Source organism: Vidua chalybeata, chromosome W (genome assembly GCF_026979565.1).
Source record: "Vidua chalybeata isolate OUT-0048 chromosome W, bVidCha1 merged haplotype, whole genome shotgun sequence".
In the NCBI taxonomy this organism is placed as follows: Eukaryota; Metazoa; Chordata; class Aves; order Passeriformes; family Viduidae; genus Vidua; species Vidua chalybeata.
In genome coordinates, this window is record NC_071569.1 from 85,060 (window position 1) to 99,634 (window position 14,575).

The window sequence follows — 14,575 nt, forward strand, 5'->3', positions numbered from 1 at the left end:
CCGTCCCACTCACTTCTCGGCTTCTAAGAGCCGACCCGTGGTCCAGACAGGACCAAGCCTTCTCTGGAAGGCACACGGTTTCAGCGTTACCTCTCTCAGGAGGCCAAAGGTGTCCGGCCAGAGCCTCCAGGCTACTGGCGTGGAGCTGCGCTGCAAAGGCCCTCCACAAGACGCTGGGGCTCGGGGCTTCAGCCAAGGCTGCAATTCCATGAGGGGTCACCAGATGACGCTGTTGAGCAGGACATGAACAGAGAACTCCAGATCAGAAGGCTAAGAAAATGAGCTCTGATTTATTTCAAATGTACCGCTCTATATATAGAGAGCATCGAGAAGACTAATTTCATTGGTCGTAGAGTAAAAACATGTCACACCATTGGTGTGCAGTGAATGACGCACAGTGGCAGAACATATCTATAAACAACGTGAATAACAAGATCGATTAGAGAATTATTTACCTTCTTTCCCAACTGTTTCCCAGGCTGTTGCCTGGTTAGACAACCTTTCTCTTTCTCTCTGACTGAGCTGAGAGTATCCACACCTGCTGGGCTCTTCCAGGGCAGATTAAGGGATGCAGCCCCCTTCCAGCCTCAGGAGCACATCCAGAGAAGAGATGTGAAGCAGACACATTGTGGGCTGCTTGGCAGAAAACCTGCAGCAGGCAGGGTGGGAACATCTTTGCCCTAGAATAGTCTCTGGCCTTGTGGTTAAGGAGAAGCTTTGAAACCTCTAAAGGGAAGATAATTGAAAATAGGTCTCCTGTGTCTTGGTAGTGTGCTGTGGCCACCATGCTGTTGGGTTAAGATTGGCACTGTCCCTTTTTACCATCAGGAGATGGTAGAAACCTTTACTACCCTTGATGCCTTTTCCTCTGGCTCTAGAAATATGAGCCAGACACAGTTAGGGTGATAAAAAGGGGTTACCTTTATATAAGGATCCTTAGGTGCACAATTTGTCAGGTGGAAAATGCTGAAGATGCATACCCCGCATAATACATGTACAATTTTTATAGATTTTGCAAATTAGCATCTGAAAAGAGTCCCCAATTAGAAGCACACTCGGTGAAGTCATGCCCCCCAGCTCTAGCACCTTCTAAATCCTCCCCCTTCAGATGAGGACTAAACTCTTTATAAAAAAGTATGTCTTGAAGACCTGGTCTCAACCTTGGTTTCTAAGGAGAAATAAGATAGCATAGGGATCCTGGAATTAGTTTTGTCTTTCTGCCTAGGAAAATACTGAAGCTAAGTTACAATAATAGGCTACAGAGTGACAAATAAATGTGTAAAGAATACAGAGAATATATAAAAGAAAAAAAAAAGGCAAAACTCAAGATGGCACCACCCTTGTGATGATCCCTTCGCAGAAGGATGCTACAGGCAGAAGCTTCAAGAACACAAAGTAGAGGAACAGTTCAGGTCTGAACAGAGTTGGATCTTTGCATTCAATGCCTGCTAAAAGACTGAGGTATTCCTGGGCATGCACAGCACAGCCTATGGAATTGAGATTCCAGTAGGATTAGGAGGTGGCTGCCTCCTACACAGTTTTCAGGAACATGATTTTGGATTTACATGCCTATATTTTCTGCTTAGGATACAAAAGTTCTTTTCTAGTCAGCTCATACAAGCTAAATATCCAAGGCAGCTGGTGCACTAGGGGAATAATCTGGGTAAATCTCAAGAAGGGTGAATGCTCAAGAAGGGCAAATGCTCAGCTGCCTCAGTCCTGATCTCAGCACCAGATATGTGCTAGGCTGCCTCTGAGAGCAGTTGTTAACCTCCCAACAAAGCTGAAAACATGCATCTCATTTCCTGACACCATCAGCAGAAGCTCCTACCTTTACACTTCCACCACTGCAAGCCCTCAGCAGCTGAGCGTAAACAGTAAAAAATGTGCCATTTGCTTTGGACTTGATTGATGAACACAATGACCAGGTAATAATTCCCACCATCTGTCAACTACTTATGTTTCACACCTTTCTTCCAGCTTTCTCTGAATGTTTTGTTGTTTCTGTGATCTGCTGCTAACAAGAAGCTGTATGTGAAGGTGCTTCCCATGAAAAGGTCTGTTTCCTCCACTGGCAGTACATGTAATTTGTAGAAAGCTTTCCCTTGAAAGCAAAGGCACATTTTAAGGCAGATAGAGAGCCATAATTAGAGCTCTACAGTTTCCAGCCATGTAAATACTTGTCATAGTTCAAATATTTTCTTATTTCCATCTTGGTGAAATCCTAGCTTCAGAGCTATGGGAGATTTTAGCCCTAAACAAGAGATTCAAAAATAGCTTCCTGCTCAGAGCATTTATACAGACAGTAAGGCATATTTCTAAACAAAGAGTTAAACCCAGATTCTCGTGCCAGAGAGGTGCCTGGACTACTGGCTGCTTGGGAAGTCATTTCCCTTTTTCTTTCCACTCTGTCAAACTTTTCTTTATGAGCCTTTTGCTGGAGCTGGGTTCCACTTTGAGGAAACGTTTTGGTTTTATTGAACCACTGTTTTGTCAGATTTCCCAAGCAGTTCTAATTGCAAACGCTGCCTAAAATGGAAAAAAAACCCCAAAAACTTTTTACTTTAACAAGTCATTTAAATTTGTTTTATACTGGTGCAATAAATACCAGTTTTGATTTATAAACATGAATCTCTTCGGTCTCGTCTCCTGGATATCTGTTAAACGATGTGCTTCTTTATTGTCATCTTAAGCTGCCATCTAGCTGCAGCCCTTGGCCTTGCTCCTGAGTCTGGTTTCAGCTGATTTCCGGTCTGCAAACAGCAGTGACCTTGAGCTGAGAGTGAACAGACCGTGTGAACCGCGCACAGACACGAGGACGCTGGCTGATGCGCACGCATGTTTTACTTCCACACCTCAGCCTCGCACATGGGCATATGCCGTCCTGACCGGTCCCTCACCCCCTCCCGTCGCCGCGCCTTTATTGACGCTCCTTCCGACTCCCGCCGCGCTGCGCTGCGCGGCACCTCTGCGGCGCTCCCTGGACGAAATTTCGCCAGTACTCTCGCGAGAGCGGGCGGCTCTAGATGCTCCCGACGCCTCCTACATTTCCTTTTCCCTGCCGCTGTCTGGAGGTGAGGACTTACGGTCGTCAGTGAGCCGTCTCAATCCGCCCCCATCCTGCTCAGGGCACCCTGGAGAGGCGATGAGGGGGCGAGGGCTTGAGGTCTCGGTCCGCCTCAATGTATTTGCCCCTTGGTATTTGCAGGGCTGGCGCGGGGGAGGACGGGTAGGGGTTGGAGATGGCGAGCTTGGGGGTAGCTGGCTGGCGTGAGGTGGAAGCAGGCCCTAGGGAGAGGCTATGGCAGTGGTGATGACCTTTTTAGAACACCTTTGGATTTAATTGTGAAACGACAGTGTAATTTCTGAGCAGCTCCTGTAGTTAGTTATCGGCAATAAGGTGAACAATCCAGGTTCTGCTTATCAGTGTTAGAAGCTTTAATATGGGGGTTTTAATTGCTTTTTTTTTTTTGCAGCTGAGATAAAAAAATGGTGCACTACTCTCTGGATCCAGACAATCCCACAAAATGTGAGTTGTTTTCGTGAATGTTCAAGTAGAACTTGACCAAAATAATTGTGATTTTAATTCCAAAAGTTCATCTTTTTTTTCTTCTGCAGCATGCAAATCACGGGGATCCAACCTGCGAGTGCATTTCAAGGTAGGCAGTGTGTGCATAGTAAGAAATGCAATTTCATTTGGTTTTGGTTTGGTTTTGTTATATTTTGTTGGGCATTCTTTTGGAGGAAGTGTCTCTTATTTTGTGTCATTACATGGTTACTTAAGGATGGTAGTGTAGGTTATGGCCTATGTTTGCTTTAGCTGCTTGTAATGGTTTTCATCCACAGGATCAAAAATAAGATAACATGTCCTAAAGAGTTTTCTCTCTAATACAGATAATAAAATACACTAGGAAAACAGTTAGAGTGACTTTACCAGGAGGAATGGGGCTAGAGTGAGATGTGACATTTGTTTCATTTGTCTGCCTTTCTGGTTGTTTGGAAGGAACATTGGATTCACCTGCTTATGCTGCTGCTCAAGAAGTATGGCAGGGGAGGCATGCAGTGTTTGCCATGAGGGTATAGATTCCTCTGGAAAAGGTTTAGGTGTGGCAGTAAATCCAGGACACGTTTGAGTTAACCATGAAACCAAAGCTGAGCAGATGCTTTTCTGCTCCACAGTGGTACATAATTCATGTTAAAAGATATTTCAGTTTTCTTGATTTGCTTTTTTACTATGATCAGGTAGGATTATAGTTACTCTCTGACCTGCATTTAATGTCTTAAGCACTAATACTTTAGCTTTAATTTTTCTTTATTTTCTTTTCTCCCCCTTATAATTTACTTACAGAGATTGTTTCTATCTTGTGTTCTCATCACTTCCTCTGAGGTGCCATATTTGACATTTTAGTAGGAATTTATCCTTCAGGCTCCTGCTTCTTTGGTTTAGTGACCAAGGAGGAGCTATGAAAAGTATAACTACGCACATTTTTTTGTTGGTTGGAAAGATATAGGCGTTAGGTAAAAAACAATAAAGATGTGTTAGAGCTGCAAATTCAGTAATGGCAGTCACACCAAGGGTTAGAAAAGTAGGTAGCAAAAAAAAAAGTGTTCTTAATTATTTTTTACTTTTAATTTAGGTGTGGGGCTTTTTTATGTGTGTGAGTGCTTCCTTTAAATTGAGTTTGTAGCAAAAAGAATAGAATCCAGGACAGAGGAGTGGTTTTGCTCACATTGTAACTTGTACAGATGTGTTAACAACTTCATTGTGCTCTGTATTGCTAGAACACCCGAGAGACGGCGCAGGCCATCAAGGGCATGCACATCCGCAAGGCCACCAAGTACCTGAAGGATGTCACCCTGAAGAAGCAGTGCGTCCCCTTCCGGCGCTACAACGGCGGCGTGGGGAGGTGCGCCCAGGTGAGGTTCAAGATGAAAATGTGGGAAGGATGCTGTGTCTGGTCAAGAGGAAAAGATGATTTTGAGATGGTATGGAGAATAGTCTGTCATTCTTGATTATAACTTTGTATTAAAATATAGAATCATAGGATGTTTTGGGTTGGAAGAGACCTTAAAGATCATCTAATTCCAGCCCCCCTGCCATGGGCAGGGACACCTTCCACTAGACCAGGTTGCTCAAGACGGAGAAGAGTTACTTTTAATTCCAGTACAGCATTGCATCTACTTGCAGTGTCAAGTAATTGATCAAATTTAATTGTTTTGTTATGCAATCTTAATAGAAGGGGATGTAATGGCAAGTTAATGGTGCCTGAAGGGTAAATTGTATTGTACTGGGACAAAAATGGAATTATTGTTGTCTTCTTCCAGGCCAAGCAGTGGGGCTGGATGCAGGGACGCTGGCCCAAGAAGAGTGCGGAGTTCTTGCTGCACATGCTCAAAAATGCAGAGAGCAATGCTGAGCTCAAGGTAGGCTGCGTCAGTATTACTGAATGCAAAGTGTTCATGTTGTGCTGTGTGTCAGCACTCCTGAACTGGGTGTCTCTGACATGGAAGGCCAGGTAATGTGGTATTCACATATCCTTTGAACAGAGAGAGACACAGACTTTCCCAGGAAAATCCTGGGGAAGGCTGTGAGAAAGTTCAGACAAAGAAGAAAAACAATTCTTCGTTTGCTGCATCTGTTGTTTGGCACATGTGGCATGTGTTATGGAGATTGTTTACCAAAGAGGGATTTCTTAATTAGACTCTGGTGATGGTGTTTTGATTTCATTTGACCAATTGGAGCCACGCTGTGTCAGGACCATCTGTAAGAGTCACAGGTTTTTCTTTAGTATAGTAGTAGTATACTTTTTGTATAGTATAATATAGTGTAGCTTAATAAAGCTTTTGTTTAGCCTTCTGCAAACATGGAGTCAATGCACGTTATTCCCCACGGTGGGAGTCTGCTACAATAAGGTAATGCCTGCTTTGTCAATGAAACTGAATTGTATCAAGGTGTTGGTATACTCTGTTTGAATTAGGCTCTGTGTGTTTTTCAAGTTAAAATGGGAGTAATAATTTTTCACAGGGAGATAGTTTGCATGTGGTTATCAACTGTTTGAGTGGTGTTTAGGTCTCCTAAAAACTACAAAACAAAGCAAAATGTGAACTCTTGGTCAGTTTGTATCTTTGTAATATACTTAGTGCTTAATTTAGTAATTTTGATGGCAGTGGTGACTGTCTTAGGATACCTTTGGAGTAACTGAAATAATAATTGTCTCTTTCTGAGCCATTGGCATAATTTAAAATTGATTGTGATGTGTAGAGGGGAGGTCTCTGTTTTTCTGACTTTGGAGCTTGCTCAGTTCTGTGACACTGCAAAATTCAGCTGTTTTATTTTCCAGCAGTGGTATGTGTCTGGGGGAGTGGGGGTGATTATTCACAATTTTGCTGTGGAGACTATTTATTTGAAGATAAAAAACAAGTCACAAGTTTTATTCCTCTCCCTGCTAGGGTCTCGATGTGGACTCCCTGGTGATCGAGCACATCCAGGTGAACAAGGCTCCCAAGATGCGCCGGCGCACGTACCGGGCACACGGCAGGATCAACCCCTACATGAGCTCCCCGTGCCACATCGAGATGATCCTCACGGAGAAGGAGCAGATCGTTCCCAAGCCAGAGGAGGAAGTTGTCCAGAAGAAAAAGGTAGAGCATCATACCCTTAAGTCCTCTTTAATGTCAGCAGCAGGAGAGCTGAGTGTTCATACTTGTCATTTTTCAGGCAGAAGGGTTGCTGTGATTACTATCTTAGGACACCTTTGGAATACCTATGAAAAACCTAATAAGTTCTTTTTGAGCAACCTCAATATTTATTGTGAACACCACATTGATAACTTCAGAAAATGGTTTTCAGGGGTTTATATTGTACATGGAGTTTGTTCTTCCCTTCCTCAGTCCATGTGTGTGAAACTGGGATGTGCTGCAATAAAATTTAAATTGTGAGCCTGTAAACAATGTAGTACTTGTAGGGACACTTATGTACGTACAAGTACAGTCAGTGGATCATTTTGTATACATGTAAACAAATTTCTAACAGTTCTCAATGCCTTCAAAAGATAACTGTAAATTTATTTGTAACATGTTTTGAGAAGGTGTTTTCTCATTTTGCCATTTTCTTATTTCTGTGTTTGTTTTTCAGATATCCCAGAAGAAGCTGAAAAAACAAAAGCTAATGGCTCGGGATTAAATCTGCTCTGCCAGATGTACATAAATAAAATGAGAAAGTTTAGATTTATCCTGTGTGTTTCTCTGCTTTGGCTTCAGCGGGGTGTTGCTGTGGGACAGCCACAGGCAGTGAGAACGGTAGTCGGGATGCTATTGGCTTACCGCTATTATTTATATATAAAGCGAGATAATTTGGAACATACGCAGGCATTCACTTTCCTTGCCCCACTGTCCTGACCCGTTCGGGGCGCCTGATGGTGGCTGGCGTCCCCCGCCGGGCGCTAATGCGGCTCCTGGGGGCGGGGCGTCGGCCACATGACGCGAACACCGCCTTCTCCTATTGGCCGCGAGTGAGTCGGAAGCGTGGGGATTACTTCCGATGTGGTAGAGGAAGTTGCGTCTGTCGGTAGAAGCGCTGGATTGGTGCCGACGGAGGTGAGTGTGGGGCGGCCTCCGATGGGACTGCGGCTGGCTCCCCCAGGGTCCTTTCGTGATCTGCCGCTTCTTTAGCCCGGCTGGGGGCTGCCCTTCTATGGGGCCGGAGCGGCTCCGTTAACCGGGAGCGGACGGAGTGAACCCCGAAATGTGATAGCGCATGTTAAGGTGTGGAGCTCTTAGGTTTCAACGCGTGTTTGAGTGGAACTTCACCGATTCGGAAAAGTATTTGTGCTTCCGCCTTTATTTAAGCGGGAGGGGGAAACGCCGCCGCGGTTTCTTGGGTTTTTTTTTTGGTTTTTTTTTGGGTTTTTTTTTTGTTTTTTTTGTTTTTTTTTTTTTTTTTTTTTTTTTTTTGTTTTGTTTTGTTTTGTTTTTTTCCTTGCTAACCAAGAAACAGAGCATCACCGAATCACAGAAGAAACTTGTGAACGGTATTTCACTCTATTAGGACAGGTGTTATACTTCCAATGGATTGCTTTTGCATCTGGCAGACTTAAACTGGCTGCAGAGACACGTACAGTAGTCTCAGAAGGCCAGCCTGGGGTGTTCCTCCAGCCACGTTCTTTAGCTGGTGGACGAATTCACAAGATATTGCTGTAAATTTTGTATCTAGGAAGTTCTGGCAGAGAAACTATCTGAATTATCTTTTTGAATGGTTTTAAAGGATTAACTCATTTGTGTTCTTTTGACTGAAGATTTCTCTCTGACTTCATAAAGTAGATCCTGTAAAACTATATTTGAAGCAGCCAAAGCTACACTTGGAAGTAGTCAACTGAAAATTGATATTTTGTTCTTCCACAGGGCTAAAAAATTTTAGGATAGCTCAAAAAAAAAAAGTGAAACTGATCCCAGATGAAGTGTGCACATCTCTCTCTTCATTCTCCATCTTGGAAAGCTTTTGTTTTTCTTCTTAATGTAAGAATTCAGATAGCAGCCTAGAAAGGAGGAATGTAAAGGGCAAAGTTGCTGCTGTGCAGCAGAGTGTATATATTGCTCAGCAGCGATATATATAATACAATATATATTGCTCATCAGTACTAAGAGGGACAGCTCTAATCCTGCTTAACTGCTTCTTCTTCCAGTTGAACTTTTCTGCCCCTGTGCTTTGTGCTTCCCCTTTTTTTCTTCGCAGACTTCAGGCTCCTGTTTTTGAAAAGTTCCTCCTGGTTTAAGGAGAGAGGGAAGGATTAATTTTCTAATAGCTTGCTAGTTGTATGGGATTGGTGTGGGATCAAGTGATTCCTCTTGCACAGGAGGAAGTAACCCATATTTTGCTTCTCTCAAATCTTGACTGGGATTCTCTTCCCCTCCCACTGACTTGCCCTTCAGTGGTAGCCAACCATTGGATAGATTGGAGTCCTGCTGTTTAATTTCACCTTAAATAAAAAGGGAATATGAAAAGCAAACCTTTTGGACCCACTGTTATAGTAAGAACCGGGCTAATATCTGCAGCTTGCTGCTTAAACTGTTTGTGTGGTTTAAGCAAAAACCTTTATTTTCTGAATTTGTTTTTCAGAGTTGCAGCTGTAGGACTGATGAATTAATAGCAAGCTCCTTTTTTGTTAAAATATCAAGAATGTTTTCCTTGTTGAGAACTTTATAAAATTGAAACACACAGCATTTTTGAAACATTAACAGCTAGTCTATAATTCAAGAATCTTTTATGTTTGAATATCAACTAAAATATTTCTTCATTATTTAAAGACACTTTTTTTAACTCATGGCATACAAAGTGTCATCCTAAGTTGTGTTTGGTTTTTTTCCTCACCAGCTTTTCACAGAACAAGAGGAAGCTATGGTGTGCATTCCTTGCATTGTCATTCCGGTACTCCTCTGGGTCTACAAGAAATTCCTGGAACCATATATCTATCCCATTATCGCACCTTTAATTAAGCATGTGTGGCCCAAGAAAGCTGTGCAAGAAACAATAGCCACAAAACAAGGTCGAGGAGGCAGCAGTGGAAATCCACAGGCACCTTCAGCCACGAAAAGAGAGGATGAATCAGATCAGGAGGATGAATCTGGAATTTATAAAGTAAGAATAATGCATTTAGCTATCCAGGGAAACTGGAGCTAAAGTACCCAGCCATAGTTAAGTGGGAGCACAGCAAAAGAGTAAATTGTTGTATGTTTTTAGACATTTTTGTGGCTATTTTCTTATGAAAGGGAGTTGCTGGTACTGAGCCAGCTAGAAATAGTTACTTTAAGACAGCTTCTGGTAGGTCTTGGAAAGATAGGAATTGGACCTGTTTTCTGAAACAGCTTAGTTAATTTTTTTTTAACGACTTGCTATTCTTTCAGAGAATAAAAAAGAGAAGAAAAAAGTCAAATAACTGGTACATCACACCAGATACGTGAAGCAGAATTAAAAAAAACCCAAAAGACACTCTTTAGCCACCTCTGCCTCTTGTAATGGGTGAAAATGTTTAGTGCATCTAAATTGTGCATTTATTATTTATCTCTTTTATCAAAATGCAAAGATTTATATATCTTGACTCTGCCCTTGTTCCCCTCCTGAAGTAATAATTATTTGTAAATCTAAAGAGACACTACCACTTTGGTTTTTGCTGCAGATTTCATAGATCACTGGCCCTGCTTCTAAAAGTCATTTTCATCACCAGCTGTTACTGTTCTGGATGTGAAGTCCTTTTTTAACATCCCATTTATCATGCTGTCTTTTATTTGCAGTTTGCAAGCAATGGTGTTGCAATTGGAATTGCCGCAAAGAGGTACACAAAAGTTTGTGACAAGAAAATGAATTAAAGGAATTCAATCCTAAGGATTTTATTCCCTTGTGTCCAATATGAACTGGTGGTATTTCGCCTCTCACGTTGAGACTTTTTTTCTTTGCATGTTTTAGCTGAATAAAACCCCTTATCACTTACAGGAGAGAGTTTCTTTTGCCACAAAAATGGTGGCTAGCACATTTATTAATTTAAAATGTTTGAAAACTAAGTTCTTCTATTTTCCTCACTGGAACTGCTTTTCATCTATCATCTGTTTGGTGTGATTGGAGTTTATGTTTAATAACTTATGAATAAATCTAGCTTTGAAAGGTAAATGTATCTTAGCATCTTTATTTAATTAACTGCTAGTGTAATCCTTCAGGCTTTCACCTTAAAAGCTATGACTGTTCTTGACCTTGCTTAAGAACTATGTATTGCATTGTGGTGACAGACGTGTCACGTTTAAATTATGAAGAGTTTAGATTCTTCATGTCAAATCTGGGGATGAGCTAAAGGAGTTATGCTATATGTAAAATTAACTTACTAAATGCAGAAAGTCTTGATATGATACTTCCATTAATCATTTTCCTGGAAATACTGTGCCTTTCTTTCCTGAAGCAGAGCAGCAGAGGCATGATGCAAGAGAATTGTTGCTTTATATTGTGTTGTAGTGGTTTAGAATGCTGCAGTCCTGTCTTTCAAAAAAAAACCCCACCCTCCAACTAAAATCTCTTTAACATGCTTGAGGCATTTGAATTATAATAAACCAGGATTTTATTTAAAAATAAGTTGCTTCATACAACTGTTCTTAGGCTTCTGAGTTATAAATATATAAAGTGGTAACAAAGTTTTTGAAAACCTGGAGATAGGCCCCAGGCAGAAGGAGATCATAAAACTACTGACTTCATAATAAAGACCAGCTTTACCTCCTCCTGATCTGCATTCCAATTGTGAAGCGTTTTAGATGTCCCTGTGCTTAGTAAGGAATAAAAATTAATTCCTGCTTTGTCCTCTCTGCCAAAACAGAGCGCTCTTTAAAAGATTCAAAACCAAAACCATTTCAGCAGTTTTGGATTGTTATTTAAGATTTAATTTCCCTAAAATCCTACCTAAGATATGCCTAAAAAGGCTATGCTATTTTCCCATTGTTTTTGATCTCTGTATCATTGGATATTTTGCCCACATTGTTGCAACAAATTGTACCTTTATCAATGAGAACTTCACCTGGTAAAAGGTGAGTGTAATCTTTGCTGGAGTGGATCGGGTTTTCTAAACAAATCAACCCCCATCTCACCCTAAACAATAAGTTCCTCTGCTACCACTACTGTCACAGTTCATGCTCTAAATCTGAAAGCTGGGAACTTTCTAAGGGTCTGGAATTACCTTGCAATGAGAAAGGAGTAAACTGCCTGTGAAAGTCACTCCCATGTATTTCAAATGGCTGTAGAAATGGAGATTGATGGCAAGTGTACAGCTGTACAGAATTATGTTTTCTGACATTGTGAGGATATCTGAAAATATTGTCCCTTCTGCTGTGCTTCCTGTCCCTGGGCAGGTAACCTCAGCCACTGTTTTAAAATGTTGGGCATCTCATAAACAGGCCAAAATTTTAGAGTATATCCACCCCTAACAGATGTAAGCACAACAAAAAGTAGAGCAAGAGCTGTACCAGGGCTCCTTCAATTTGTAAATGTATGCAGTCAATTTAGAAAGTGTACATAATTAATTATTTTTATTTATTTAGGATATTATTATACAAGGAAGTACAACAAACTAACATGGAAAATAGTGTATAGTAAATTAGACTGTAAGCTGAACTAGGCTTCTAGCGGTGTGCCAGACAGCACTGTACTTAAACACCAGGCCTACTGAAAAGACTGCAAAAAGCAAACCAGGCAGATAATGTGAGTAAAATTATACCATTTTGTGCTTTATGGAATGGGGTTTCAGTACATTTATTAGCTGCAGTTAAATTCTAACTTGAGTATTCTGCATCATGCAACTTTCTTGAATAAGATACTTCACTGGAAGTTCTGGCAGATTGGTGTTACAACTCTTCTGTTCCTGTTCTTTTCAAAAAATAGGTCAATAATCCTATTGTGTTGTGAATAGTAAAACAATCAGGTGAAAGCAAAGGAACTGCCTGAGCCTGATCATCTGCTGGGATGCAAAGAAGTGTACAAAGCCTTGCTTAAGAAAAATAAGTAGACGGAAATTAAGGAAATGTGAAAAATGCATATTAAATGATTGGCTCTTGGCAAATATTAAATTGAATACTATATGTGTTATGTTGGAAAGTTATTTTGTAGTACTGTATTAATCCTTTTTAAGTAGTGTGGTAGATATAGTTTTAGGTTATAACATAATGTTAAAATAGAAACTATGTGATGTAAAATATTTTTTTAACTAGCTCAAGAAAGGGATGAGATAATCAAGAAATTCTTCGCACAGAGATAACAGTAACAGGACACATAAAGAGTTACTGCCTCCTTATTGGAAAAGACAAACATTCCTCCACCTCCACTCCCTCTTTAAGGAGCCACCAGGATTCAGGGGAAGAAGTTGACAATAACCAGAGAACACCTTTTGTTTGAAAAGAATGTTTGCATCATGTATGAGATATATGAATATGCAACAGGCTACTGCTTTTAAGGGTTAATCCTTTGTTAGCAAGCTATGCTTTCAAGAAGGAAAGCATCTGGACATCCGTAATTCTTTGCTTTTTATTGTCCTTTATTGTCCTAACTCTGATTGTCCAAATTCTTATTGCTCTCATTTTTATTACTATTTTATTACTATTAAACTTTTAAAATTTTAAAACAAGTGATTGGTGTTTTTCACAGAAATAATTACATGAGAGAATAATTGTCCTAGGGTGACAATTTTCCACTTCTCTCCAAGGAAATTTTTCCTGAACTGGTTGGGAGGAGGGGCCGTGTGGGTTTGCTTTCTGGGGGGGGCCCTTTTGGAGGTTTTCTCCCAAATTTGTCCTAAACTAGGACAAATAATATATATCAAATAAATTGAATTTAACTGAGAAAATTCCCATATTTTTGTTACTCACTAAAACCAAGATTTACAAAAGGGCTTAGGTACATAATGATGTAGCAGCTTCATTTATACCAAAGACTTTTAGAAAATTGCAGAGTAGGCATCTTTAGGGCTCAAAGTACTTCTGCAAATCTAGTCCTAAGATCTTCAGCACTAAAGCTGTCTGGTTTTGTTTAAATACTATTGAGGAAGGATCAAAAAAATCAACACTTGAAAATAGTTGAAAAATAATTCAAATCAACTAATTTTGAATATATTTTTATGGGCAGGTCTAAATGTCATGGTACCTTCCATGTGTTGGTTTGCAAAGGTAGCTGGATGCCAAGGACTTAATTTAAATACATGTTTTAAAAACTGCAAGTATATGCAAAAAAAATCTTAAAAGTTGAGAAAGTTTTATATTGCTGATTATTGTCATGGGCCTGATTCTGCAAGCAAAGAATTGAACATGATCAGCCCCTAAGGATGTCTAAACTAATAATGAATTCTGCACAAAATTATTCAGATGTGTTCATAGAACACATTTAAATTCTCCCCACAAAGCTTATCTAATGACAGTAGTACAATTTGTTGTTATTACTGAAATATAGCAATCACACCCCAGCCTTCTGGGAACTGTTGGGCATGCTGCTCAGGTTCAATCCTTGGAGTCATTCCTTCTTGATCTCGGTACAATGCAGAATTTTATTGCTGAAAGAACAGTTGTTTCAGAGGCTGCAGGTAAAGGAAATGAAGAAAAAATTAATTTACACTTAGATTAACTAAATCTGCATTCAATGAGAAGTAATTCTGTTTCATTAAACTACCTAAGACATGAAAGTAGGGATTATCTTTCTTGTGCAGTTTTCTAATTCTTCCAGCCACTCCCAACAGAAAATCAGCTAGTTTCATTGGGGACCCAAATTAAATGTCTCTATGCTTCCAGGTGCGGTTGTTTGAAACTATATAACCTGTTACCCTGATTTTTAAAAATGTTAAGTTTTCTTTTATAGTTCTTTTGAAAGTTTTAAAGTTCTCATAAAACTTCTTTAGCCTTCTAATAATGTTTACATATTTCTACTAAAGTTCTCACACACTGTTCATGTAAACAATAATTGTTTTGCATTCTTCTTTGTGAGAAGAAAGAATTAATAGACTGTTAGTTTGACCAGTGTAGTTAGAAAAGTAGCAATTTCATCCTCCAATCCACTGTCACTTTT

The 14,575-nt window shown here is 40.2% G+C and overlaps 1 protein-coding gene and 3 non-coding genes across 5 annotated transcripts; all 4 read left to right on the top strand.

Moving 5' to 3' along the window:
• The first annotated feature begins 3,305 nt into the window (after nt 1–3,305).
• LOC128802386 (small nucleolar RNA SNORD58) lies at nt 3,306–3,374 on the top strand. Its single transcript, XR_008435402.1, has one exon. It is a non-coding gene; the product is annotated as a small nucleolar RNA SNORD58 (small nucleolar RNA).
• Nucleotides 3,375–3,476: 102 nt separating this feature from the next.
• On the top strand, nt 3,477–7,231 carry LOC128802380 (60S ribosomal protein L17-like). Of its 2 annotated transcripts, none has more exons than XM_053968699.1 (6): nt 3,477–3,529; nt 3,619–3,659; nt 4,783–4,986; nt 5,326–5,424; nt 6,451–6,642; nt 7,136–7,231. In XM_053968699.1, exons 1-6 carry the CDS (start codon nt 3,490–3,492, stop codon nt 7,181–7,183), a joined length of 624 nt encoding a protein of 207 aa, XP_053824674.1. In that variant the 5' UTR covers nt 3,477–3,489; the 3' UTR covers nt 7,184–7,231. The 2 variants fall into 2 exon arrangements, with proteins under 2 accessions (XP_053824674.1, XP_053824675.1); XM_053968700.1 differs by having other exon boundaries at nt 4,783–4,917.
• LOC128802385 (small nucleolar RNA SNORD58) lies at nt 6,163–6,230 on the top strand. The gene has a single exon (XR_008435401.1). It is a non-coding gene; the product is annotated as a small nucleolar RNA SNORD58 (small nucleolar RNA).
• On the top strand, nt 6,728–6,798 carry LOC128802384 (small nucleolar RNA SNORD58). Its single transcript, XR_008435400.1, has one exon. It is a non-coding gene; the product is annotated as a small nucleolar RNA SNORD58 (small nucleolar RNA).
• Nucleotides 7,232–14,575: the final 7,344 nt, after the last annotated feature.

Coding starts and splice junctions, on each gene's coding strand:
- LOC128802380 (XM_053968699.1), top strand. CDS start 3,490: ATGGTGCACTACTCTCTGGATCCAGACAATCCCACAAAAT. Junction 3,530..3,618: donor TCCAGACAATCCCACAAAAT/GTGAGTTGTTTT, acceptor TTTCTTCTGCAG/CATGCAAATCACGGGGATCC. Junction 4,987..5,325: donor GAAAAGATGATTTTGAGATG/GTATGGAGAATA, acceptor GTCTTCTTCCAG/GCCAAGCAGTGGGGCTGGAT.